We start from the raw sequence: 25923 nt of genomic DNA, 5'->3' as shown, positions 1-25923 counted from the left end.
AATCGATGTCACGCTCTCACTTAGAGGTTTTTTTTTCTCTCTCTTTCCCTCCCTCTCTCTCTAAAAATCAATTTAAAAAATAATAATAAATTTTTAAAAAATAAGACTTGTTTCTTTAAAAAGAAAGAAAGAAATTGAGGTTTGAATCCTATTTGTGACTTGACCACAAATTAACCTCTCTAAGCATTAGTTACCTTATCTCTAAATCAGAAATGGCAGTATCTACTTCAAAGGGATGTTTTACAGAGTGAGAATGAGGTACATAAAATTAAGCACTGTGTTTGGTATATAACAGTAGTCCAGTGAATTGGTGATTTGTTGTTGTTTTTTAAACAAGCACCTTTGAGACAACTATGCATGCATTCATGACATCTTAAGGCTTTTAAAACTTAGGCTCCATAAATCTCAGCAAGAACATTTGAACTTGGCACTTAGAGCCAAAAACAAGTGTAAATTCTGGTCACAATCGCTCATGTAAAGCTTAAGCGAGAGGAAATCAGGATTAATGCCCACTAGTGATTGAGCAGCCATAAATCCTGTGGAATACAAAAGAGTACTTTTAATCAAGTGAAAATAAATATTGTTGGCTGATAAGCTACTTCTCTATTTTCTATGGTCCCTCTGTTTTGCAGACTTCAAAACTTTACTTAAGATTTGATAAAACCTACTCATTATCCCATTAAGCACCTTGAGTTGATTATGATCCAGAATGAGCTTTATGATTCTTTAAACCTGTATCTTATTATAAACTACCATATCACTTGAAAGCGATAGAGTATCAGATATTTATTAAACATTTGTAATGTTTAAAATAGTATTTTGGGAGGAATTGATTCAAAAGAAGATGATGTTTCACCTTTGTTTCAATTTTTTTAAATTCTGTGGTCAGAAATATAAGAAGATATATCATCTTGTGTTATACTATTTATGAGTAAGTTCTTTGAATCCTTTGATATGTTTAGTAATGTAATTATGGTTGAGCCCTTATCTTTGTTTATTAGTTGGTTCTGTTTCTAATTCCACATTTCATTGATTAGGCCTCGCCTGAAAGATCTACAAGAACGCAGCAAAAAGAATTTCAGACTTACATTTTGGATAGTGTGATGGACCATTTGCTTGCAGCTGATGTGTTACTGGGTAATACTACTTTATTTTCACTTTAAAAGTATCTATAATTACTATCTTTTTCTCTCTCTTACCCAGATATATCTCCTTTTTAAGTTCATCTCCTTCCCTTCTTTTCTGTGCATTTCCTCCTCTTATGTATTTTTCTGTAATGAGGAAAAGGCCCCCAGCCCTTTCCTTTGAATCAGGGGTAAAGGTCAGCAGCAGGAAGCACCTCGGGCTTGTCTGCATCTGTGCTCGCTGGGTGGCAGGAGGGGGACCAGAAAGGGAAAAAATGTTTTCAAAAGAAACGCATTACATGAACTGTTATATTTTATGAATATCTAATACTTTTACATTAATTTTTATTGTTGTACTTACAGTTTATAAATGTAGAGCTCCATGAATTATCACCCAGACAATACACCTGTATAAAACCTCTCAGAAATGCATTACCAATACCCCCAGAAACACCCCTTTTACCCTGACCTAGTTACAACACACTAAATATTGTCCCAACTTCTAACACAACAGATTGATTTTGCTTCTTTTGAACTTTATATCAATGGAATCATCCACTATACATTCTTTTTAGCCTGGCTTCTCACACTCAGCATCATATTTGTGAGATCTATTCATGTTGCATGTAGCAGGAGTCGTCATTGTGTAGTACTCCATCATATGAATATCTAAATGTATCCAGTTTGCTATTGATGGGCACTTGGTAGTTTTCAGTTTGAGACAATTAAAAATAAAGCTGCTATAAACATTCTCGTTTAAATGGGTCACATATACAGGGTGAGATAAAAGTAAGTTTACAGTTGTATGTGAAACAGTTTATTCTTATTAATTATTGTATTTTCCATATGAACAACTGTAAACCTACTTTTGCCCCACCCTATACATATAATATTTATACATATCTGTTGAGTATATACCTGTGAGTGGAATCGTTGGGTCTTAGATATGCATATGTTATTCTGTAGGATGGCTTCCAAGACATAAATTCAAAACACATTAAAATTTTTTTTTCTGTATGTCTCTATGTAGTTATAATAAAAATATAAAATTTGTACATTTACAGTGGAGCTAACGTTTATATGCAAAACAATGATTGAATTTAAAGGAGAAGGAAAAGTAATGATTTAGTTCATTTGCTACTTGTGTTCCTGGTAATAATATTAATCGTAGAGCCTCCATGTTACTAAATTATCATAGTTTTGCAAAGTCACTTGTCAAGAAATCTTTAGTATTGATTTAACAAGCAGCTCTCAAAGCATGGTGTAAGACCAAACCTTTGTATTTGTTTTTATCACTTGTGATACTATTTATGTAGTATTATCCTACTGTGTCAGGACACAAAATGAGTTTTGCATAATGTAGTAATTTAGAGTGAGGTGGGAATAATCGCAATCAGCAGAGGCTGTAGAATTTCTAGAAAGGACGGGCTCAGAGGGGGCATTCTGCTGGGAGAAGCAGCAGGAGAATTCGTCCTGAAGCAGCGTGTGCATAGAGAGCGCCTGGAGACATTGGGGTGGCGTCTACGAGGCAGTGCCCATGGCAGGCACGGAGGGTGAAGGCACCCCTCGGCACCACCACATTCACCCTGCTTTACTGTTCATAGTTCTCCTGAACCTCTCCTGCCTCCATTGCTTCATCACTATTAAAGATTTACTCCAAAATCGAGCTTCATGTAACGGTCTGTTTTACCCTTTGCTAGTTTACAGAATCAATTTACAGCTAAAAACAGACTTAACTTTTCTCTGAAACAGAGATCATCTGTCACTCACAGTTTCCATTGAAAAACTGTTTGGTTATCACGGACTGTCTTAAGGCAATAAAAGACTTCAGCGTCTCAATCTATAACACTTTTATCCTACTCAAGTTATTTATTCCAACATTTATCATGACTTCTGGCCATGAACATCATTTTCTTAAAGTAGTACATCGAGCTATTGCTCTCATTTCTCAGTGTAGTAGATGTGCTCGTTTTGCCTTAGCCTGATTTGCTTGAGGATCTGGTCTTATGCTGTTAGATATCCATTTTCTTAGACATCTTTTTCCTGCTGGAATTTAGGGGAAGATGCATCACTGCCTATTACCAGTGGAGGAAGCTACCAGGTATTGGTGAACAATGTGTTTTATTTCACACAACGTGTGGTGGACAAGCTTTGGCAAGGCATGTTCAACAAAGAATCTAAACTTCTTATAGATTTTATAATTCAACTAATTGCACAGGTAATCTATTGTCACTATTACTTGTAGAATACATGTTTTCTGATTGAAAAACTATACCTGAGGTGCCAAAATTGTTGGAAATAAGTGTAACTAATAAGATAATGAATGTTAACATTTAACATAAACTCGTCGTATTAAAAGTGAATAAAAAATGTAAACTTATAACCCTTTTGCCCCTTAACCATACCCTGGTGCCCATGTGTCCCTTGTGAAGTCATCGGTTCTGTCAGGCTGTGGGCTCTCATAGTCTCCCCACAGTTGTTGCTGCTTGCTGCCCAGGTAGCTGAATAATTTCCTTTTAATTTAAATAGCTTAAAGTACTACAGTTTGCTAAGTTCTTTACCGTATGATACATCAGTGTGTAAAGGCTAACAGAGCATGAAGAGTTGTTATCGAAGGAATGGTCTCTTCTTGTACCTGAATCTTACCGAGTTATGTAGTCCTTGTTCCTTTGATGAGGTTATTTTAGTGTATGTCGGTGGGACCTCCGACTGAGGAATATCAGCCTGTTTGGCATGAGTGGCTGATATTCAACACATAATGCAGAATGTAGGAAATGCTATAACCATGTTTTACTAGAATGGCACCTGCATTCTTTCTTATCGCCCAAGAATTATCTAAGAGCTAAATTTGTATTTAAGCCGAAGAGAGAAGTTCTCAAGTGAGGGGATGAATATGGAATATCAAAAGTTTTCTACTAAAAATTTTAGGTAATATTTTCCCCAGTAATTTTGAGTAGAGGTCATTCACCCAAACACAACTTGTGTGGTAGAAGACTCTGCCCAGATGGCATTCCCTCATGTTCCTGGGGAGGCTGCTCTGCCCGCCAAAGCGTTACCAGCTCTCCTCACTGGGAGGTGTATGTTTACACAGCACTCATCTCACTCAGCTATGTTTATGTGTCTCTTGCATTCTGAACCCCATAAGAGCAAGAACTTTATATTTTTTAACTTAGCACCCCAGTATTTACCATGTCATCTGTTATATAATAAACTTAATAACTGTTAATATGTGAATGATAAGCAGATCTTTTTTTGACCATCTTACTGAACAAAGTATCTTTAACATTTAGTCAAAGAGAAGATCACAGGGCTTGTCACTGGATACGGTCTACCACTGCCTCAACAGGACCATCCTGTACCAGTTCTCACGGCCACACAAAACTGTGCCGCAGCAAGTAGCCCTCCTTGATTCACTCAGGGTCCTGACTGTAAACAGGAACTTGATCCTGGGACCTGGGAACCATGACCAAGAATTCATTAGCTGTCTGGCTCACTGCCTTGTTAATCTTCATGTTGGAAGGTAAACTCCTTGAGAGTCTTAGATATTATTTCATCAGAACTTTTTTGTTTTATTTTTATTGATAGTAACATTTCTTTTTCCTTGAATCTCAGTTTTATTTAAAACGTCGTGCAGCCCTCACTGGTTTGGCTCAGGGATTGGAGCATGAGGCCGCAGACCAAGGAGTTGCGGGTTCAATTCTGGTCAAGGGCACATACCTCCATTGAGGTTCAGTCCCCAGCCCTGGTTGGGGTCCTGCGAGAGGCGACCAATCGATGTGTCTCTCTCACATCAGTGTTTCTCTCTTTCTCCCCCCCTCTCCCTCTCCCTCTCTCTCTTTCTCTCTGTCTCTCCTCCCGCCCCCCGCCCCCAACTCTGTCTGAGGATAAATGGAAAAATATCCTTGGGTGAGGATTTAAAAATAAATAAATAATTAAAACTTCATGCAAAGGCAAAAGACAGGTGTTGCATTTTTGCAATGAAATTAGTTTTTTTCTTTAATTTCCTATATCTTTAAATTTTTCATTAATCACCATGTCACATATATACTTTTAAAAAGTTTGCTTTTAAAGTAAATAGAATACTGGCTGGCTTGGCTCAATGGGTAGGGTGTCGGCCCTTGGACCAGTGAGTCACGGGTTCAATTTTGATCAAGGTCACGTACCTCAGTTGCAATTCATCTCCAGCCGTAGTTAGAGTTGTGCAGGAGGCAACCAGACAATGTGTCCTTCTCACATTGATATGTCTCTCCTTCTCTCGTCTTCTCTCCTACTCTATCTGAAGAGAAATAGAAAAATATCCTTGGTGAGGATTAAATAAATAAAAGACATATTGTTGGAAGTTAAGAGGAATAGAAATAAAATAATGCAGTGAATAAATACAAAGGTGTATACTGAATGGGTGAAATTAGTATTTTTTCATTGACTGCTCTGACAGATACTTCCTTCATGTCTTCTGGGGTCCAGGCATCGAATTAGAGACCAGGATGCGAGCAAGAGAGACCCTGTGGCAGGGTCTGGGAGCTTGCAGTCTGGGAGGGAGGGCAGATAACTAAGCAAGACCAATGAGGTGTGCTGATGCTCTGCCAGAAGCTAGAAGCAAGGTGCTTTGGGAGCATATGACAGGTGCCCCGAACCTGAAGAAACACCTGCTCAGTCGTGTCTTGGACTTGGCTGAGGAGGTGGTTAACCCTCCAGAGGTTGAGGAAGAGTGAGGCAGGAAGAAAGCCGTCCATGTGGGCTCAGGGGAAGAACGCGTATGAGACATTTGGGGCACTGCAAGGACTTCGCTGCTGCTGGAGCAGAGCGGTGCGATGGAGACTGGAGAGGGCCAGGGGCGCAGGATGAGGGGTGTCTTAAATGAGCTTTCGGTAGTCCTTAGGTAAAAGTGTTCATCAGAAAGCATCTTAAATATTAAGACGTTCATCTTGATGCTATAGTTTAGTTTAACTACATTTAGTCTACTGGTTTTGTGCGATCACCCCTTAAAAATGTCACTTTTTAAATAAACTAGACATTCTGTTTGGGGCATCTGCCAAGTGTCGTCTGTCAATATGGAACTTTGTCATAGAGCCAGCATTTACTTGTGTCTGCAGAAAATATTTATTAGAGTTTTTTTTAGCTATAATCATTTCCTTCATGTAGTTCAAACTGACACATTTTTCAGCTACGTGGATGGATTTGGACTGGAAGCAGAAGCACGCATGACTACATGGCACATCATGATCCCCTCTGACATCAAAGGTGGTTACAGCCAAGATGTTAGTGAAGGTGAGAACCTCAGTTCTTTCCCTTCCCTTCACACTCATTGGCAGACGACACTGCCAGCCAGTCTTCCAGCAGGATGTACCTGCACATGCACCGAAGTGCCCACTGACGTGGTAACTGCAAGTCCTATGCCAAGATGGGAAAACCACTAACACCAATACTGCCAGACCTCAGTGTTTTGTAGTAACGGTGGGAGACTTATATTAAGTTTGCACAATTAGTAGCACAAATACTAACTTAGCACTTACCATAGTAGGCATAGCGCATTGGAGGCGAGTATTGCCCAAGACAGGTTGTCAGTGCTACCATCTCTCTCTTTTATTTTTCTCTCTATTTTTCATTTTATTTTCCTGCTGATTTTGTAAGTATTATACATGAAAGTCTTCGAGTAGATTGATTTCTTTATTTCCACATTGTTTAGTAAAAATAAAATAGAATAAAATTAGACAACGATGGTAGTGTTTGTCTCCCCAGCAGTACAGTGGGGTAGTTTTACGTATATCTTATCCTGTGAAAGTCCAGCACTCATGCTTGCCTTATTTAAGCATTGGCTTGTTGTCTCTCTTTCCACCGAAAGTTCTGGAACCCCAGGCCCTGAGGACATGGTAACTGTTTTCACATCGCCCCTATTGCCCTCCAGGAACTGATCATTAAGAACATTGGTTCTCAAAGTAAGGTTCTCAGACTCTCAATATCAGCATCATGTGGAAACTTGTTAGAAAAGCAGATAATCCGTCCCCACTCAGACCCGATGGGTCAGGAACTGCCCAGCAGTCAGCAGACCTCCAGGTGGTTCTGGTGCCGCTGAAGATGGACTGATCCAGAGCAGGACTGATCCAGATAGCAAGGGATGTAAAGCAAGAGGGAATTCAATAGTAAAAACCTTAAGAAAAAATGTTTGCTTATTATTTTTTGCCTTTTGCAAAATATTCAAGAACAGCTTCATTTTGAGTTTACCTTAAATATTAAGATCTCCACCAACATTTTAAATGAGGGATATGTTCTGTTCTTATTTAGAAACTAGATAATAAAATATATGTATGCTTACCAGTTTTATAAATAAAACTGTAGTCTTTTGTGTGGGCATAATTTTTTTTTTCTTTTTTTTAGTTTCTCAAGTAGCCAGCGACATTTTTAGTTACCTGAATTTTTACTGATCTAGATAGGACATGAAGCATGTTTTTGACAACTAAGTACTATAGTTAAAATTCTTAGAAGTAAATCATGAAGAAAAATACTAAATTTATTGTGTTGTTGATCAATTGCTTTTTTTGTCTCCTAGGGCGTCAGCTTCTCATAAAAGCTGTCAATAGAGTTTGGACTGAGTTGATACATAGTAAGAAACAAGTCTTGGAGGAGGTTTTCAAAGTCACTCTCCCTGTGAATGAAAGGGGCCACGTGGACATAGCTGTAGCAAGGCCACTCATTGAAGAAGCTGGTTTGAAATGCTGGCAGAATCATTTGGGTAAGAAAGTCTACAGAGATCATGTGACCAAGAGATTTACACATGGCTGTTATATATGGGTACACTTTAGATACGCAATTAAAACTTTCCCAAGTGAGGTGAAGGCCGGGGGTGGAGGTGGGGCAGGGAGGAAGTGGGAAAAGGGGAACAACTGTCGTGCTTTCAACAATAAAGATACATTTTTAAAGTCTTTTCCCAAAAGGATATTGTGACAGCAGTAGAAATAAAAACCAATACAGTCAATATAACCCATTCTTAGAATGATTATGCTGAGATTTGGCTTTTCTTCTCAGATTTAAAAAAAAAAAAATCTAAGACGTGGTGTACATCAGGATTCTGAGTTGGGACGAATGTGTTGCTCACAGCTCTAGTTTGGTCACCATCTTGGCTGAGTCCGCAGTTCCCTGCTTTAATTCTGCAGTTCAAAAAGCCCTGAAAACCCAGTTTTTATATTAATTTGATCCCAAAATTCACTTGGTAGCAAAACATAACCTATCTCTATTCTACTTTTGTGCAGAAATACATACATTTTGTGCAGAAATATTAACATGTTAAATTATGGTTTATCACCATAGACCCTGTGGTAGTGCTATATAATATTTAGGATATATACCATATCACCTTTTTAAAATTTAAAACATTCTAAATTCCAAAGTATACCCAGCACCAAAGATTTTTAGAGAAAGGATTGTGGATTGTTCTTAACATAGAAACCGATTTCATTAAATTTGCATATTACTGCAGAGCTGTGAGGTTTCAACCAAGTGTAAGTTCAGCTGGTATAGTTATTGTTAAACAGCTACCCTTATCCAAGATCACCGGAGAGTAAATGTGAAACATCTAGCGAATGTCTGTGTCTGCAGTGTAAGCTGCTTTTGATGACTCCAGAATTGTGGTGTGTCACCATGATGCAGAAGTATTAAAGTAAGACTAATACTACATAAAGAAATTGTAAAATAATCTAATTTTAATGTCATAGCCCATGAAAAGAAATGCATAATTCGAGGAGAAGCTTTAGTGCCCACCACTCAGTCCAAGTTGTCCCGCGTCAGCAGTGGCTTTGGTCTTTCCAAGTTAACAGGATCGAGAAGGAATCGAAAGGAAAGTGGTCTCAATAAACACAGTCTTTCCACCCAGGTACACTGTTTAGTTTCATTGGTAATATTAGACATTTAAGTTTCAAGGTTTAGTTGTAGTGTTTTATATAACACACTTAACATTTACAAACGTATTATTTGAAATGGAACTTTTCTGCATTTTTGCTTTAGGAGAGAAATAACCCAAATTTTGGGAACTTCTCCCATTTTATTACAATAAAATTGCATTACAGGTGTTGTGTATTTACATCCATTTCATAACTGGACATAAGATGAGATTCAGATATTGATAAGTGATCAGACTATGGATAATTTATTACAAACTTTCAATGATTTTGTTATTAATAGTTATATAAGTGTTAGAGCAATAGTAGAACAAAATGGCTTTAAAAAAAATCTTGTTGTATATCTATGGCTGATTTTTTTAAAGCTCATCTACTTCCAGTATTAATTTCTTCCTCCTTGTACTTCCTGTGCCATCCCAGAGTCTTAGTGGGAAAGGGTCTGAGGGAAACAGTATGTATGCACCTTGCCATGGGGCAGTTTGGGTTCTCCAGGAAGCACACTCTGAGGTGGAGTTTAGTGTGCAGGATGTTCACTGGGGAGCCCTTGTGGTCATTACCTGTGGAAGATGGAAGCAGGATTGGTCACAGAAAAATGCTAGACTGTAGTGTATGTCCAGTGACAGCTTGAGTCAACCTAAGTAGAGCTTTAGGAACCAAAATGGCCTGTCAGAGTTGACCTTTACTGAGCTGAAATGGCTGAGCCTGCTTACCCCCAAATCAACCAGTGATTAGATATGGGGTGCCCCAACAGATCTGTGCCACTGAGATGATCCCTGAAGGTAGTGACAGCATTCGCAGCAGCTCGGCAGCAAGCCCCTCCTTGAAGGAGCTTGGGATGGGGGCAGGGGAGGAGGTTTTGTGTTCAGCCCACAATCCTCTTTTAGTTTCATCATATAATTTTTCAGTTTCTTGAGTTTATTGTAGTTGTGCCTTTAACAGAATTTTAACAAATTGCTCATCATTAATTTCAAGGCTAGTTAACTCATTTTTCCAAGAAATACATGAATTATTAAACTTCTTTTTCCATCCATTGTTAGGAGATTTCTCAGTGGATGTTCACACATATCGCTGTTGTTCGTGACTTAGTAGACACACAGTATAAGGAGTATCAGGAGGTAAGAATTCGTTATCACAGTAATGGTATGTTTTGCATTCCTTGAGTGGAAAAGGACTTTGTTTCTCCTGGTATCTTCCTACCCAGTTTAAGGATAAGTTGCTGAACTGTATTCATTGTTAGATGATTTAATTATCCCTGCCAAAAGCTACTTTGGCCACTGGTTTTAAGATAGAAACTTTGAATTTCCTAAAGGCAAACTGCATTATAAAGTCAACAAATCTGAAATCTGCACAGCTGAATCCTGTTGACATTCAATAGTGACATACAGCAGTCTTTGTTCCTAATAAAAACTAAAATACAGTACAGATCCCTGTCTTTCAGACTCATTAAGGAGATTGTGAAAATATGCATCAACGTTTCCGAGAAATCACTTAAAATTCTAAAAACATGAAAAACTAAAAATAAAGTTTTTTATTACTGGTACTTGGTGATTATGTCAGTAAAAAAATAAATTCAATGAAAGCTTCTTGGTGAATTCATTATTACTCTACAATTTATCCTTAATATTTTATTTCCAAAACAACTATTTAATTAAGGTTTATTAAATATTTCTGAATGCTAAATTGCTAATATTTTATGGTCATAATATTAGATTAGTTATTTTAGGAAATTCTGCTTCTGCCCTGAACACATATGTACTACTATGATATCATGTAATTTGGTGATTATTCATTCAGCAAGCTGTGCTGTTGGTTGTGTAAAGAGATCTTTATTCTTAGACTTAGGTTGTATACGTATATTCAATGAATCATTAAAGAAGTTAGTTATAACCACCTATTGGTAAAACTTTTTATGTGGATGTGAAGTTTCCTATCAGAGCTGCATGTTTATATTCTTTACCTAAAATCCTTGGAAATGTTACAAAGTTTATCAGTAATCTAGTGTGTTGGCAAGATTTTTTATCTGACTTCCTAGATTTTTTCCCCTATTTGCTCTGGTAGCTGTTTTACAGTTTTGGGGTGGAGCGGGGGATTCATCCTTAAATTCCAGGTTTATTTATTAACTCACATTGGACAAACCATTTCAGTGTATTTTCATAAGTAATGTTTACAATCTTTCCTGTGTACTGGTCACACAGTTCCTTTGACTCTGTTCAGCTACACTCACACCCTTCCCTGTACACACCTGTCGTTTACCTGGTGCTAAAATGATCACTTTGCACCACCACAAAACCCCACCTTCTCACAAAATCAGTAGCTTATTTTAACCATACACAGTGTAATTTTATAGTATTGGCTGAAATGACAAGAATTGGTTTTGTTTTCAGATAGTAACTTGGTTTTAAGGTATTTGTGGACTTTTCATTGTTCCTCCTGCTTTTGCTCGAAAACCAACCCAGACTCCTTCCCCACAGCGTCAACAAAATGCCTTGAAGTACGTGACCGAAGAGTGGTGCCAAATTGAGTACGAACTGCTGCGTGAGCGAGGCTTGTGGGGTCCCCCCATCGGTTCCCATCTAGACAAGTGGATGTTGGAGATGACAGAAGGGCCCTGCAGGATGAGGAAGAAAATGGTGCGAAATGATATGTTTTATAACCATTATCCTTATGTGCCAGAAACGGAGCAAGAGACAAATGTGGCGGTGAGTATGCAGAATTAAATGTTTGCAGTGGCTCTTGGACAGTGTTTTTCTGTTTTGTAAGCATCTTTCTTTATTAGATCAGTTACCTAAAATACTTGATTTTGAACATTCCGTATGCTGCAGTAGACGGTAACCTCAGGGTGGTGCAGTGGAGCGAGAGGACGCAGCAGTGACACAGGGACCCGGTAGTGAAGTGGTTTAGACCGAGGACTCCGGACCCGACTGCCCAGTTCAAAGCCTGCCTCTCTCACTCCACTTACTGGGTGACTTAGTGGGGGTCATTAGGCCTCTTTCGGGTTCTGTTTCCTTATACCTGGAGTGGAGAAAATAATGGTTTCACCTCAAAAGCTACTAGAAGGATTAAGTTAGTTAAAATTTGTCAAGTACTTGGAATAGTGTCCGGCATAAAACAAGCACTGCGTGAGTGAGTGTTCAGGAAATAAACTGAGCACCGGCACTAAGCGGTGTTCTTGGAAGATACTAAAGAGCAGCTGAGGAACAATCGCCTGAACTTGTAGATGCTTCCATTTGTGTGCAGAAGCTTCACCAACTTCATGGGTTTAAAACAACATTTACCTTACATCCCTTTTTATACAGGCAAGTTACCCTTCCCATAGCCTTCATTCAAGACTGTTCACAATACTAAAGAAAAAAAATTGTCTAAGCTGATAATGACTCAAGAATCATGTATTTATGTCTGGGAAAATAGAGTCTTTCCCAATAAAGTCACTACATATTTTAGAAGAGTAAACACAGGAGTATAACATCCACAGAATATAATTTAAAAATTCCTCATAGCATTTCCCTAGCGGGAACCGAACCTAGGACTCTAGTCTGCAGGCTGGCGCTCCAACCGCTGAGCCAAACTGGCCAGGGCAACATTTCTAAATAGTAGTTCAGCTCTTCAGTGTCCAGAAATATTCCTTTGCCTACAAAATGAGTAGTTGTTTTCCCCCTAGAAATTCACTTTTGTCATGGAATCTCAGCTCTGGGAATTTAAACAAATTTATAGTTTCATCCAGTCTCCTAATACTATTATGTCGATGTGTTATCAGTTGTCAAAACATTATATATGAGGTAGTTTACTTTTTTTGTACCGTCTTCAAAATGCAACATGTGTTTCCTACTCAGTAGCTCCTCTCAGTCCAGACTCGCCACATCTCACGGGCTCAGTGGCCACATGTGGAGAATGGCGAATGGAATGGACCTGGCAGCTCAGAGAACCCCTGACTTCCAGATAACTGTGTCATGGTTTTTAAAGAAACCTATATCCCTTATTGAGAAATAAGATGTTCATGTCTTTCTTTAATGTCATTTAAATTTTCAAAAAAATTCTGACATTTTAAAAAGATAGTCTGGAAAAGCATATTTTAAGATTCTCCTCCTCCCCGAGAATCTTACCACCTTATGCTTACTTAATCCCTAGACAGAAAGGATACTAGGGGATGTATTTCATATTTTGTTTCAGCCTAGTTTTTAGCTGTCTCTAAAATGAAGAGTGTTCTAAATAAATGTAGTGTAACTCCTATAACCAGTTAGAAATTCATATTACTACAAAGTTCATCCACTGACGAACATACTGGGTTTGTTCTTCTTGGGCATTTGGTTAATTGGATTTTAGACTCTGAGAGCTCATCAAGTCCAACTTCTTGCCCAGTGCAGACGTTTTATTATATTTTATTTAAAAGTTCATTTTAGCCCTGGCCGGTTTGGCTCAGCGGTTAGAGCATCGGCCTGCGGTCCTGAGAGACCCGGGTTCGGTTCCCGCTAAGGGCACGTACCTCGGTTGCAGTTTGTCCCCGGCCCTGGTCGGTTGTGCGGGTGGCAGCCACTCGATGTGTTCCTTTCACGTCGATGTTTCTCTCTCTCTCTCTCTCTCTGTTCCTCTCTCTCCCTCCCACTCTACCTGAACAAAAAAATGGAAAACTGTCCTCAGGTGAGGAAAAAAAAAAATAAATAAATAAAAATAAAAGTTCATTTTAAAACTAAGATTTGTAAAGGAGACTTGGAACATGGGTCTTTTAGTAAGTAGTTCAGATCATGTAATGTGAGGCAACTTGCACTGTTCCGATCCTCCTTTTTCCCTTCTGCCAAAGCCCTGGCCTCATTTCCTCGCACTCACTGATTCCGCCGTCCTGAGGCTGCTTCGGGTGTGGGTGGTAGACCTGCTCATGCTTAGTTACTTAAGGTTTTTCACGATGGCTCCCTGAAGTCTGCTGTTCTCGAAGTGCTCAGTTCTGTCAAGAGTGCCGTTATTTGGCACAGCTGAAACTTAAAATGCTATCATTTCTAATACCGGGGCACTGTGTAAGAAAATTAATCTACCTGTATTTTTGTAGCCTTTTACTAGCACCTGCTTTTGTTAGAGCAAACCAGCAATACAGTCTCTAATTCTTAATCTCTTTCCCCCAAATAAATAAACAATTAAGGATTTATTTTTTATTGAAGCAATACTCATTTAAGCATACTAAACTACAGGATGGGGCAAAAGTAGGTTGACAGTTGTGAGGACGAAAAACAGTTAATTATTGTATTATTTTCCATATGAACAACTGTAAACCTACTTTTGCTCCACCCTGTGAAAGATAAACATACTCTCTGAAATATGTGAATAACTCACTATTTTTATTTCACTGAGGCATATAGCCTTTGAGTTACAAATGCATTGTATTTTTTATCTTGTCTAGTCCTTTTCTTCTTTATAACAGTCATTTATTTTGCAGAAGTATATTTAATTTTCTGTATCAGATAAAAACAAAATAATCTATTTAGAGTTTGCATTCACCACCTTCATATCATAAGCATTTTACCTAAGCAAAGGAGCTCACCAGCCCGTGAAATCTGCAGACATTCTCAGAAATGGGTGTATACCATATGGAACTTTATCTTTAACCAGATGGGTTACATATTGGGAAATACACCACAGTCAAGAAATGTTGGAGATACACTTCAAAACAGGAAAAAGCGGCTGGTTAGAGGAGATGATCCTAGAATGCAGAATTCATGCACAAGTCTAGGTTAATCTGCTATGATGGAATTTTCTGAAAGAATATTTTGGTTTTGCTAGTTCAGAATCTTTTGTAGATCTAAAATGCCATGGAATATTCACTTGTGTTTTATGGAATGTGCCATCTGACAATGTTGACAGCAAAGAAATTCCAAAAACTAGAAGCAGCTGCTGTCCCACTGACTTCTGCTGTGAAATCAAAAAAGAAGAGGGAATACTTGTAAGCACTCTGCAGACTTTACAAGTGCAGTTTCCTTTACGTCTCTAACAGCCCTTGAAATAGAGCCAATGTTATCATCCCAATTTTACAGGTAAAGAATAAAAACCTAGAAAAGTTGAGGAACTCTTTCTAGGTCACAGCTACCAAGTAGTGGAGTAATGTATAATGTTGACAGTTCAGAAGTTGAATCATTTTTTAAAAAGAAAAGATTCAATGTTTCCTGGTTTTGTGATGTTATCTGTAAATAGTGAATTTCTTTCAGAAACCGTATATTAAGCTTTGTCTTTCTAATGCTGACAGAGTACCTAAAACTTAATAGATTTTTATTGAATTGACTACCAGCATTCTTTTCCTAAGTTGTAAATTTTATCCATTGAGTCCTGTTCATTCTATAGAATTTTCCTAATTCTTAAATTTTTCCACCAAAAAAGGCTACAGCCCGATTTTATGGGGCCTTAAATTTATACAAATACAACTTGCGGGGATGCTGTATAAGAAAATGACTACAAAATATGAAGACAAAATTACTAGGGCCAGCCCCTCTTCCAGGGTTCAGAACGGAGCCAGGGGAAGTGAAGCCTGTTGAAGTTTAAGCTTTCTTAACCTCAGAGTAACTCCACCTCTGCCCCAAACTATGTTAAATACTGCCCCCCAGAGGCAGAGCTCAATCTTTCTTCCCTTTCGGCTCCTATAGACGTGTCTCCCTCCTTTCATGAGTCTTTATAAAATATTGTCAGTACTTTTTGCAATATAACAGGTATGTGCCAACCTAAAAATTGCTTTTGAAACCTCTTGATAGGTAAGCAGACTTTACCTAGAGTGAGAGCAAATTATTTGATTTGATTATTTGCCTTATTAAGAAAAAGTATTGTTTCTAAGTAACACTTCAGTAGCCCTGTGCTTAAGCTGAAAAAGTACAATGATGATTTAGAAGTTATTTTCTTGTTTTTAAAATATTTGATTTGTTAGAAATTAATCAAGTGATTTTTCTTAGTCATTAAAGTTTTATTTCTTATACCTTGATAATATATATTGTATAAAAAAATAATTTACCTATTCTGTTTTGAATTTTTATTTCTTGATTTTTAAATTGGTTGCTTATTTATAGAATACAGAACATATTTTAGTGTTTTATTTGCCACAGACTCAAAAGCTTTGAAAATTTTCTAACTAAAATTATTTTAATAAAAGCAACAGTTGTATATGTGTCCTTAGAAAAGTTGTTATATGTGGAAAATTGTGTATTCTTACATGAAAATAATGTATCCTCTTTGCACAGTGAGTTTCCTTGGGGGATATTTTCATAACTAAATCAACTAACCTAAATTGTAATATAATTCTGTACTTTAAGTGTTAATATCAGTTATATATATTGTTAGGATGTGAGCCTAAGATATGATGAAAATATACAATCTGGTTGTTTTTAAACAACTGTCTAATTATGTTGACTCCTATGGAAGAAAATAAAATAGATAATTTTCCATTTAAAAAATTTAACCATTAAAACCAGGTTTTAATTCTGCAATCCCCTTATTTTCACAGAAGAATAATCTCCAACAAAATTTACTATTCTTTGCAAATATCATTGGAATAAAAACTTCACTGTCTACCTGTTATTGTTGGACTACTCAGGGCAGAAGGGTAAACAACTGACTGGAAGGATCCCTTTCTAATTAAGGCAGTCTCTCATGGCTGCCTGCACATACGGTTCTGTATAATACGTAGATATCACAGCAACTCATTCAGGAGATTCTGTTCCCAGCATTATAGAAAAAAATTGCAGTAAAGAGGCTAAAAAAGTATTTTCTAGAAATTTTGACTTTGAGAAATTGAGATTTCTATATAAACAATTAATAATACTATATTAGAATTTTAAATAAAAGAGAGCTCTGGTACCACTAAAATTATTGGTATAACATATCTTAGCTATTAAATGCTTTACTACTTTTTAATAAAATAAAATTTCAGTTAATCAGTGGTTCAGTGAGCACACATGTATTAAACCAGCAGCACTATATCATGTGCTGCAGAGAAAATGCAAGAGTGTACATGTCAGACCCTGCCCACAATCTGATCGAGGAGCACATAGTTGATATCAGAGTTGGGTTTGACAATAGTAATTGGTCCATTTTGCTATATTGGTTTATCACACATCTGTCCAGCATTCTGTCCTGAGTTTCTAGGAGTTTTAAAGTGAGATGCAGAATCAGTACCCTTCATCCCTTTGTACTTCCACATGCATATCAGTTGAGTTCAATATTTGTTTATAATTCTGTTTTTATTGACATAGATTTTACACACGTTGAAACACATAAATCTTAAGTGTACCATTCAGTGAGTTTTCATACGTGTAGTATACACTCGTGTAACTCAAGCTCTTATCAAGATAGAAAATATGCATGTATAAATTAAAGATTATTCTTCAGTATAAGGTATGCCTTTAAAAGTTTGCTTTGGAAAAGAAAGCTTTACTAAAACCATGTGAAGTATTTGAAAGCATGCCCAACAGCCCAGTGCTCGTCTTGCCTAGGGAAGCAAACATCTGTGAAAGATTTTGCCTGCTCATGTTCACTGTAGGGAAAGATATTAGAAGTCATCTTCAGATACAAATCATGAAAAGGAAGAAAAGTCAGTAGTTCTTGGGCGCATCACTGTCTGTAGCTATGTGTTTACCTGCATAAGCCGCACACCACAGCTCAACAGAAATTTCCTTTTTGTTCATCAGGATTTTATTCTGAGAATAAAATATAAAGCAGCCACCTAATTCTTATTTTTTAATTGTTGACACTATCACAGATGTCCCCATAACCTCCCCCCCCTAGCTCCCTTTCACCCTGCCCCCCCCCTCCCATCTGTACCTAATTATTTAAAAGTACCCTTTACAAAAACTTTTGGTTTGGAGGCTGATGATGCAGTCTGCCTTCTTCTTTCAGCCGTCCTGGGGTTATAGCTGCAAAGGTAGTGAAGCTGGTAAGGGCCTTGGGCTTTTATGGAAGGATGTCTTTTTAATAACAAGCACTTAGTGATTTCTTTGGTTTAGGGGTAATGTAGAGAATCATTTAAACCAGTTGCTTCCGTTACAAAGATCTGGGGCATGAGCTTGGTAAACGGTAGGTGAGAGATTATGGCTAGCACTGGGTTCTCTGATCCAGTTTTTGCCTTCTGAACCTTGTAAAGATCTGCCTGTAAACCATGACAGTGGCGACATGTGCTGGGGTTATGTCTGTGTGATTTTGAAGTATTTCCTGTTCAGTGTGTAGCCTTGAGAATTACTGTATTTTAGTTTCATTCTAAAACCACTCTTGATAATTAGGAAAATAATCACAAGAATCTCAGTGATTATTTCAAGCAGTTAGGATATCATATTAATTTTCTTTGTGTGAGTACATGTTCCTGTTCCATACATCCCTCAAGAAAGTTTTATTTTTGTGTTGTTCTTTATGTTTGTTTTTTTTTCCTGATGTGTTTATACTTAATACCCTGTTTTCAGTCTGAGATCCCAAGTAAACAGCCTGAGACTCCCGATGATATCATTCCTCAAAAGGTAAAACACAAATGACTGTAAAAGAATGCAAAATACTTGCGGTTTTGTTTTTGGTTTGTTTTGTTGTTTGTTTGTTTTTGGTGCATGGTAGACTAGACTAACTTAAAAGATTGACTTTCAATTTGCTCTTCGTAAATTTCTTAGCATTGAAAAGTTGGCTTCATTAATGCTGAGAACTCTTCTAGTCTTTCTCGGCTTTGCTCTAGTTAGCTTCCTAGGGTCTGTGTGCTGCTCACTAACAGGCGGAGTATTCTTTGCTCTCACCCTAAAATGTGTATGGCTTCATACTAAACTAACAAGTTCTGACTCATGTTAGTAATGGGCAGCCTGACACTTTCAGCTCTTTTTTTTCAGTTACTCATTTAATTTTTTTAGATACTAAACTGCGTATTTTGAGAATGCAAGGGTATTCCTCTTTTAAAATTATTTTTTCAATCAGAAGAAACTAATGGAAATTAAGAGTATATGATCACTTTTCAAAATACAATTTAAATTTCTTTTAATTTGTTAAAAAATTTATAATTTTTCTCCAGAAAGATTTTGTTCATAATTCTGTAAGAAAAAAAAAAAAAATGTAGTTCTTTAGAACACAGAAATATACCTCAAAATATTTAGGAAAAATGCATATGATTCCACATTTAAATCTGTACATTTTATCCCACATGTGTTCGTTCATTGTCTTGCCCATCACTAACTCTGCTTCCATCTTTTCGAAAATGAACAATTTGAGTTGAAGGTAACTATTATACCTCATGTACAAGAATTGTTATAGTACAAAGTTTACTACTTTTCTTTTATTTAAAAAATATTGCAGTATTCTTTTAGTTTGCTCATCAGATTGATCCTTCCATGATTGTGATATTATTTTACATCATTTTAATACATTTCTATGTTAAATAATATGTTTGTTTCCATTTGGTGCATATCCTTCTTCAGTTAGCTTACAGCTATCTTTAGTCTCTGACTCTGTCCCTGAAGTTAAAAAAGGCCAATATGGCTTTAGTTAGGTATCCTTTTATCTCTGAATTAACTCAGTATTTCAGTCTAAATATTCCAACCAACTGGACACTGTTTTTCACTTCAGTTTGAATTCATTTTTCAAAAAAGCTCTTGCTGGAAATAAGCATTGTTGTAGACAATACCTATCGATTACTTGAGTTTGCAGAGTAGGCCAATAGAATATTTTAAATTAGATACTCTTATTCATAGGAAAAGAGAAGTAAAATGTTTACCAAGAGAACATTTTAAAGTATGTTTCAAACGCCATTTTTTTTCTTAATTGTTAATCCAAAGTCTGGGTCTGATTCTGATGAGCAGCCGTTATACATACAAACTTTCCCTCTCGTTTTACATTTCTGTAGGATATTTTTTACCTTAATTTTTTTTATCATATGATGTAAAAAAAGGTTTAGGTCAATTTTAGGGTAAATATTAACTATCCTGTAAAAGAAATGCTCTGGTATCATGCCAAAATATTAAATATTTTCTAATGTTTCTAGGTAATAAATTTCTTTCTTAAAATGGACTTACATATGTTCTTGACATACTCATTTAGTTAGTAAGTTAATGGATCATATTCTTCTACACAACAAACAATGGGGATGTTTTAACAAATTGGAGATTCCAGCTCAGAGTGGCGGACCAACCCGAGAGCACCATCGGATCTGAAGCTGATTGATTCTGTTTTGGGTCAGGACCCCTGAATGTTTGGGCCATTTCCAGAGTTCCAGTGAGACCTGGGATATGCAAAAGACCGGGGCAGTTCCGAGTCTCTACCCCAAGTAGCTGAAGTAAACACTCATACAGATGACTTCAGCTGAATGGCTGGCCCTTTGGGCCTGACCTACTTACTTTACTTGGGGCGGAAGCAAAGTTCCAGGCTCCTCACAGACTAAACATCCCCTTGGGACTTGAGGCTCTCCAACACTGGGCATTCTTTTTATAGGGAGGTGTTCTGATACTTCAGTGAGGCCACACTGTAATGTGACAATATTATTTGACTAGAGATGGTTTATTTCTATTTCGGAAAGAACAAAACTGCTAATATTCTTTTATATATCTATTTTAAATATCAGTAGAATTTAAAAATAAAGGAACTTAACTCCAATATCTTTGGCTTCACTGTGTATAAATACGCCCTATTAAAAATCTCTAGGAAAAAAGGTAACACATAAAGAAGTCTTGCCACATACCTTCCCTTGGGAAGCTTATGTTTTAATTCTTGAAGATAATTATTTGAGTTCTTTTCTCTTATTGTTTCTTAGAAACCTGCTAGGTACAGAAGAGCCATCAGTTATGACAGTAAAGAATACTACATGCGACTAGCCTCTGGCAATCCAGCCATTGTCCAAGATGCCATCGTAGAGAGTTCAGAAGGTGAAGCTACTCAGCAAGAACCAGAGCATGGTGAAGACACTATCGCCAAAGTCAAAGGTCAGCCCTCCTCTGGATTTTAATTTAATATCATTGGGACATACCTTGTATTTTAATTTATATGAAAATAGGAGCAACTGTGAACAGTAGGGCCAACCTTAAAGGTATCCATAAATATTTTACCATCTCACCCTTCTTAAAAATTAATTTCTGTATCACAACTAGGGCGACTGGCTCTTCCTTATTGCCAGCAGGTGAATGAATGTGCCCATGGGCTCGATAGTTCTTTTTTAATTGTATTTTGCAGAATTCTCAGTGACACCTGATACTTTCAGTTAAGGCCCTGATAACTAAGTAAATATTTATAAAATTAAAACAACTACTAAAAATGTGTCATTAGTGCCTGTTAGCCAACAGTAAGCAATAATGCTCTTTCTTCCTATGATTACTTCAAATCATACGTTATGAGCTTAGTCAAAAACACATACGGTGCTGAATTGTACTGAAGTGGCCATGGCGTTTTGATTCTTCACATATGTGTTGCCCCCTTTCTACAGCGTCTCTATGGTCTGGACCTTCACAGGCCCTCCCTAGTCTCGAAGACCCTGGGAAATAATCCAGTTGTCCTTCTCGGGAGCCTCGTCCAGCTGCCTGCCCACCAGGCGCACTCAGCTCACGTCTCTCACAGCCGTTGCAGTGGGTTTTCACTGCTTTATGTTTTCCTAAACTAGTTTCTCGGAGGCAGAGATAATTTTTCATAGCTCATGGCTAGCACAAATGGAATTCAGTCAATATTGAATAAATTAATCCATTGTTTTAACTTTTTTAAGCTTCTGACTCACCATAAATTCAGATATCTTGACATATTTTATACATAAAGCCGCAGAATATAAATTAAGAACTGTAAATTAAAAATCAGTTCCACCACAGAGACCCGGGTTCGGTTCCCGCTAAGGGCATGTGCCTTGGCTGCGGTTTGTCCCCGGCCCTGGTTGGGTCGTGTGGGTGGCGGCCACTCAATGTGTCCCTTTCACGTCGATGTTTCTCTCTCTTCCTCTCTCTCCTTCCCGCTCTATCTGAGTAAAAAAAAGTGGAAAAGTGTCCTCGGGTGAGGGAAAAAAAAAAAAAAATCAGTTCCAGCCCTGGCCAGTTTGGCTCAGCAGTTAGAGCATCAGCCTGCGGATCAAAGAGTCGTGGGTTCGATTCTGGTCAAGGGCACATACCTTGGTTGCAGTTCATCCTGGCCCTGGTCAGTGTCATACGTGATTATTAATAAAGTTATCAAAATGTAGACATTAAAATATTTTCTTAATCTGCAAATTAAATTATTTGTCCCTGTATTATAAATAATTCTGTTCTTATTCTTTATGGCCTAATGATTTGATATATGAATAACTATACTGCCACTTGTGACATAAGTCTTAAAAGAGTCCTCATGGGCCCTCCAAGTAGGTGGAATCTCTTGTAATCGTGTTTATAAATTGTTATTCTTACTTTTGTTTCAGATAGTAATTGATAATTTATTCATGGTGTTCCCTCAATGACTCTTGTCCATAAACAACACCATCCTTACCATTACTGATGCTAAACTATGTTTATCATCATCATCTCATGCTTATATAGAATTTACTATTTATAACCATAATGCTAAATGCTTTTTTACATGAATTACCTTATGTTGTCCTCCAACAATTCTCTTAAGATAGACAGTACTCCTATCCCAGTTTTATAGATAAGAAAACTGAAGTTCAGAGAGGACAAATACTTGGCCAAGCTCATACAGTCGTTGAATTCCAGAGTCTGTGTTGCTCACCACTGAGCTGTGCTGCCTCCCTGCACCTTCCAGAGTTGTCTAAAGTTGGAAATGCATAGGAGGGACGTCGTGAGACTAAACTGCTTCCCAGTGGCCCCTGCAAGGTCACATGGCCCTCTTGGTTGTTATCCTGTAGGTCTGGTCAAGCCTCCTCTAAAACGGTCTCGGTCTGCACCTGATGGAGGAGATGAGGAGAACCAGGAGCAGTTACAAGACCAGATTGCGGAGGGCGGCTCTATAGAAGAGGAGGAGAAAACAGACAACGCCACCCTGCTGCGCCTCTTAGAGGAAGGAGAAAAGGTACTGTGCTTCTAAAAAGTAGGGATTGTATCTAAATAACTTGTTTCTGTTTTACCAGACTGGTTGATAGGGTGGCAGAAGGTAAATGTGCCAGCCTTTGTGATGAAATACAGTATTAAACAACTTTTTGGGTTCGGTGCTCTACTTCTTTCATTTTCAGGACTTTCTGACCTAGCTGAGCACACAAAACAGCATGAAAGTTCATCAGACACAGTATTACCAATTGACACCTAGTTCACTCTCTTCCTCTATGCCCTTTATTAGGCTGCGGTTCTTGCTGTAATTCTCTCTTCCAAACCCATGTGCACACCCATTCTGGACTTGTGCTTTTTCGACACTTCCATAATTTCAGTAGCCAGCTACAAGAAGCTTGAGCCAATCTGCGCCATCTCTCCAGCATCCTGCACTCACAGACATTAGCTTGCCTTCCTGTTTCAGCCTCCTGCACCTTGTCTGTCTCTCCAAGCTTGTTGTACTGACTCTGCCATGTGGCCTGAGCCCCTGCAGCATCGTGTGCCCTGCAGTTCACTACATCCATGTTATTTCTTCACTCTGCACTTACCTCATTGTCTTCTCTGCCAAAGTGCCTCTTTCCATCAGTTGCATAGCCTCTCCTTGTAACGCCCATCAACACAGCCTCATTTATTTGGTTGTCTTTAATATTCTAATGTAGGAGATGTTCTTTGACTGTCTTGCCAACTCAGGCTTGGTGAGATACTCCTCCTCTATGCTTTTAAAATGCCATGTATATATTACTCTGTTTTATCATGTGGTGATTATTTGTTCTTGTGTCTGTCTCTTCCCCTAGCCTGGGAGCTCCTGATAGGCACCGTTTCTCACTCCGAGCCCACTGCTTCACGCAGCTCCACTCCCCTAGCAGACACCCAGTAACCTTTTGCATGAAGGAGTGTTCGGTTGAGTAAATAAAATGATGAATGAAGGAATGAATTAATGTGTAGTGAGCATCACCTTTTAAAAGGATGTCTTTTGTGTGTTATGTTAGATCTTGGACTAATCCTTGAAATCTTACCCAATAAGAAGTAGTAACCAGAAATTGGGATATAATTTTTTGAATTCTGTTTAAATGTATGGCCTTAGTAATCCGGAATAAGAATATTTTTAAAATCATGTAACTATAAAAGTACATTTGGTCTGAAGGAAACACCAGAAAGGCTCTGGAGTCAGGAATGTTTTGTTTCTTCATTTGGGTGCTGATCATATTATGTTTAGCATTTGAAAATCCAAGCTGTGCATTTATGAAAAACAGTTTTCTATGTGTATGTTACACTACAATAAAGTTACTTTTAAAGTACATCAGTATTTTTCCTGTAACATTCTACAGTTTTATTATTGAAGTAATTGAAATGTGACTATGAAAACTGACTTATATTTGCATATTTTAGAAAATTATTTTCTAATGCTGTTATTTTTTAAACTGTTAATCTCATGACTCCAGTTTTTGCTCTAATTGTTTTAAGTTTCAATAGGACAGGAAGTGTATTCAAACTGACATTGATTTGACATTTGTTTGCCTCTGGTTTAGTTGTTGATTTTTTTTCCTTGACTTGTGTTGAACTGAGTTTAACAAACAAAAAAGGAATTTTTACTAAGAACAGATCTTGCTTATTGGAAAGAAAACAATACTTACATTGAGAAATTTAGCAACTCCTTCCTCCTATGAGGAAAATACAACGTCTGCCAATTTGGGCTTTTTACAGTGCACAGCCAGCCGTCCGCCGGGCAGGCCGGGTCCAGGTGGGAGCGGCAGGGACACACTCCCAGTTCTGGCTCCAGGGTTGGAGTGGAGAACAGAAAAGAGAGCTGTGTGGAAGAGGAGACAGCCAGTTGCAAACATGATTACGTACATTATCTCGCACTCACCACAAGCCAGTGTACATTTGAAATTTATAAACGAAGACACAGAGGCCCAGAGAAACTAGGAAACTTGGCTGAATCTACAGCTAAGTCACAGAACCAGGGTTCACCCAGGATGTTGGGCTCTGCAGACCTTCTGCGCTCTGTATCATCTTGCCCTGCTATCTCACTTGTTCATCCCTTGTAGAACCTGGTACATGCGTGCTGGCTCGTAGTGACTAGTCGGTGGATATTGAAGGAAATGGATGGATGATTGGGGTGGATGGATATGAGTAAATGTTTCTTTTCACTGAGGTCAACTGCACATGAGACTACTGTCTTAGCAGAATCTTTTTAATATGCTTAAGCTCAGATTTAATATTCTTAGCTCAGGGGGTGCCATCACAGAACTACATCTCAGGAAAATCCTGTTTGCCCTTAAATCTACGTTTTAAAACATTCTTTTTCAGTTATATCAAAAAAGAAATCTTAGATTTTCAAAAAACATCGATGTTAAGGAATGTTTACGGTTCTCTTTGTAGATCCAGCACATGTACCGCTGTGCTCGAGTTCAGGGCCTGGACACCAGCGAGGGGCTCCTTCTTTTCGGTAAAGAGCATTTCTATGTGATTGACGGATTTACGATGACAGCAACCAGGGAAATAAGAGACATTGAAACTTTACCTCCAAAGTAAGTAAATGAATGAAGGGAACAAAATGCAACTATCTTTAGAAAACAGTATTATTCAAATAGTGTTTTTTAATCCAGAAATTGTGTTTTAAATAATGTTACCTCTCAGTTTGTGTGCATCCATTATTAAATATTCACAAGAGTAATAATTTTTTAAAGGTAATAAAGAAAAAATTTGCCTCATATTAGACACCAAATTCCTTATATTATAATCTATATGTTTATAAACTTATTCTGAGTTTGCAAATTGTTCTTTTTTTTTTATCACTGGAGGACATTTTTCCATTTTTTTGTTCAGATAGAGTGGGAGGGAAAGAGAGGGAGAGAGAGAGAGAGAGAAACATTGACGTGAAAGGGACACATCGAGTGGCTGCCACCCACACAACCCAACCAGGGCCGGGAACAA

The 25923-nt window shown here is 37.8% G+C and overlaps 1 protein-coding gene across 1 annotated transcript in view; it reads left to right on the top strand.

Moving 5' to 3' along the window:
- The window catches only part of WDFY3 (WD repeat and FYVE domain containing 3), a 251523-nt gene that overhangs the window by 187445 nt on the left and 38155 nt on the right, over window positions 1-25923 (top strand). Inside the window, exons 36-47 of the mRNA XM_036256644.1 lie at window positions 1038-1137; window positions 3182-3342; window positions 4415-4644; window positions 6289-6392; window positions 7672-7854; window positions 8834-8991; window positions 10054-10131; window positions 11488-11715; window positions 18433-18486; window positions 20751-20919; window positions 22809-22972; window positions 25369-25517. Of these exons, the coding sequence (XP_036112537.1) occupies window positions 1038-1137; window positions 3182-3342; window positions 4415-4644; window positions 6289-6392; window positions 7672-7854; window positions 8834-8991; window positions 10054-10131; window positions 11488-11715; window positions 18433-18486; window positions 20751-20919; window positions 22809-22972; window positions 25369-25517 (1778 nt within the window). The remainder of the gene's footprint in view (window positions 1-1037; window positions 1138-3181; window positions 3343-4414; window positions 4645-6288; window positions 6393-7671; window positions 7855-8833; window positions 8992-10053; window positions 10132-11487; window positions 11716-18432; window positions 18487-20750; window positions 20920-22808; window positions 22973-25368; window positions 25518-25923) is intronic.

This window comes from Molossus molossus, unplaced genomic scaffold, assembly GCF_014108415.1.
Source record: "Molossus molossus isolate mMolMol1 unplaced genomic scaffold, mMolMol1.p scaffold_m16_p_1, whole genome shotgun sequence".
Taxonomy (NCBI): Eukaryota; Metazoa; Chordata; class Mammalia; order Chiroptera; family Molossidae; genus Molossus; species Molossus molossus.
The sequence above is the reverse complement of the archived record's forward strand: the minus strand, read 5'-3'. Positions and strand labels throughout refer to the sequence as shown.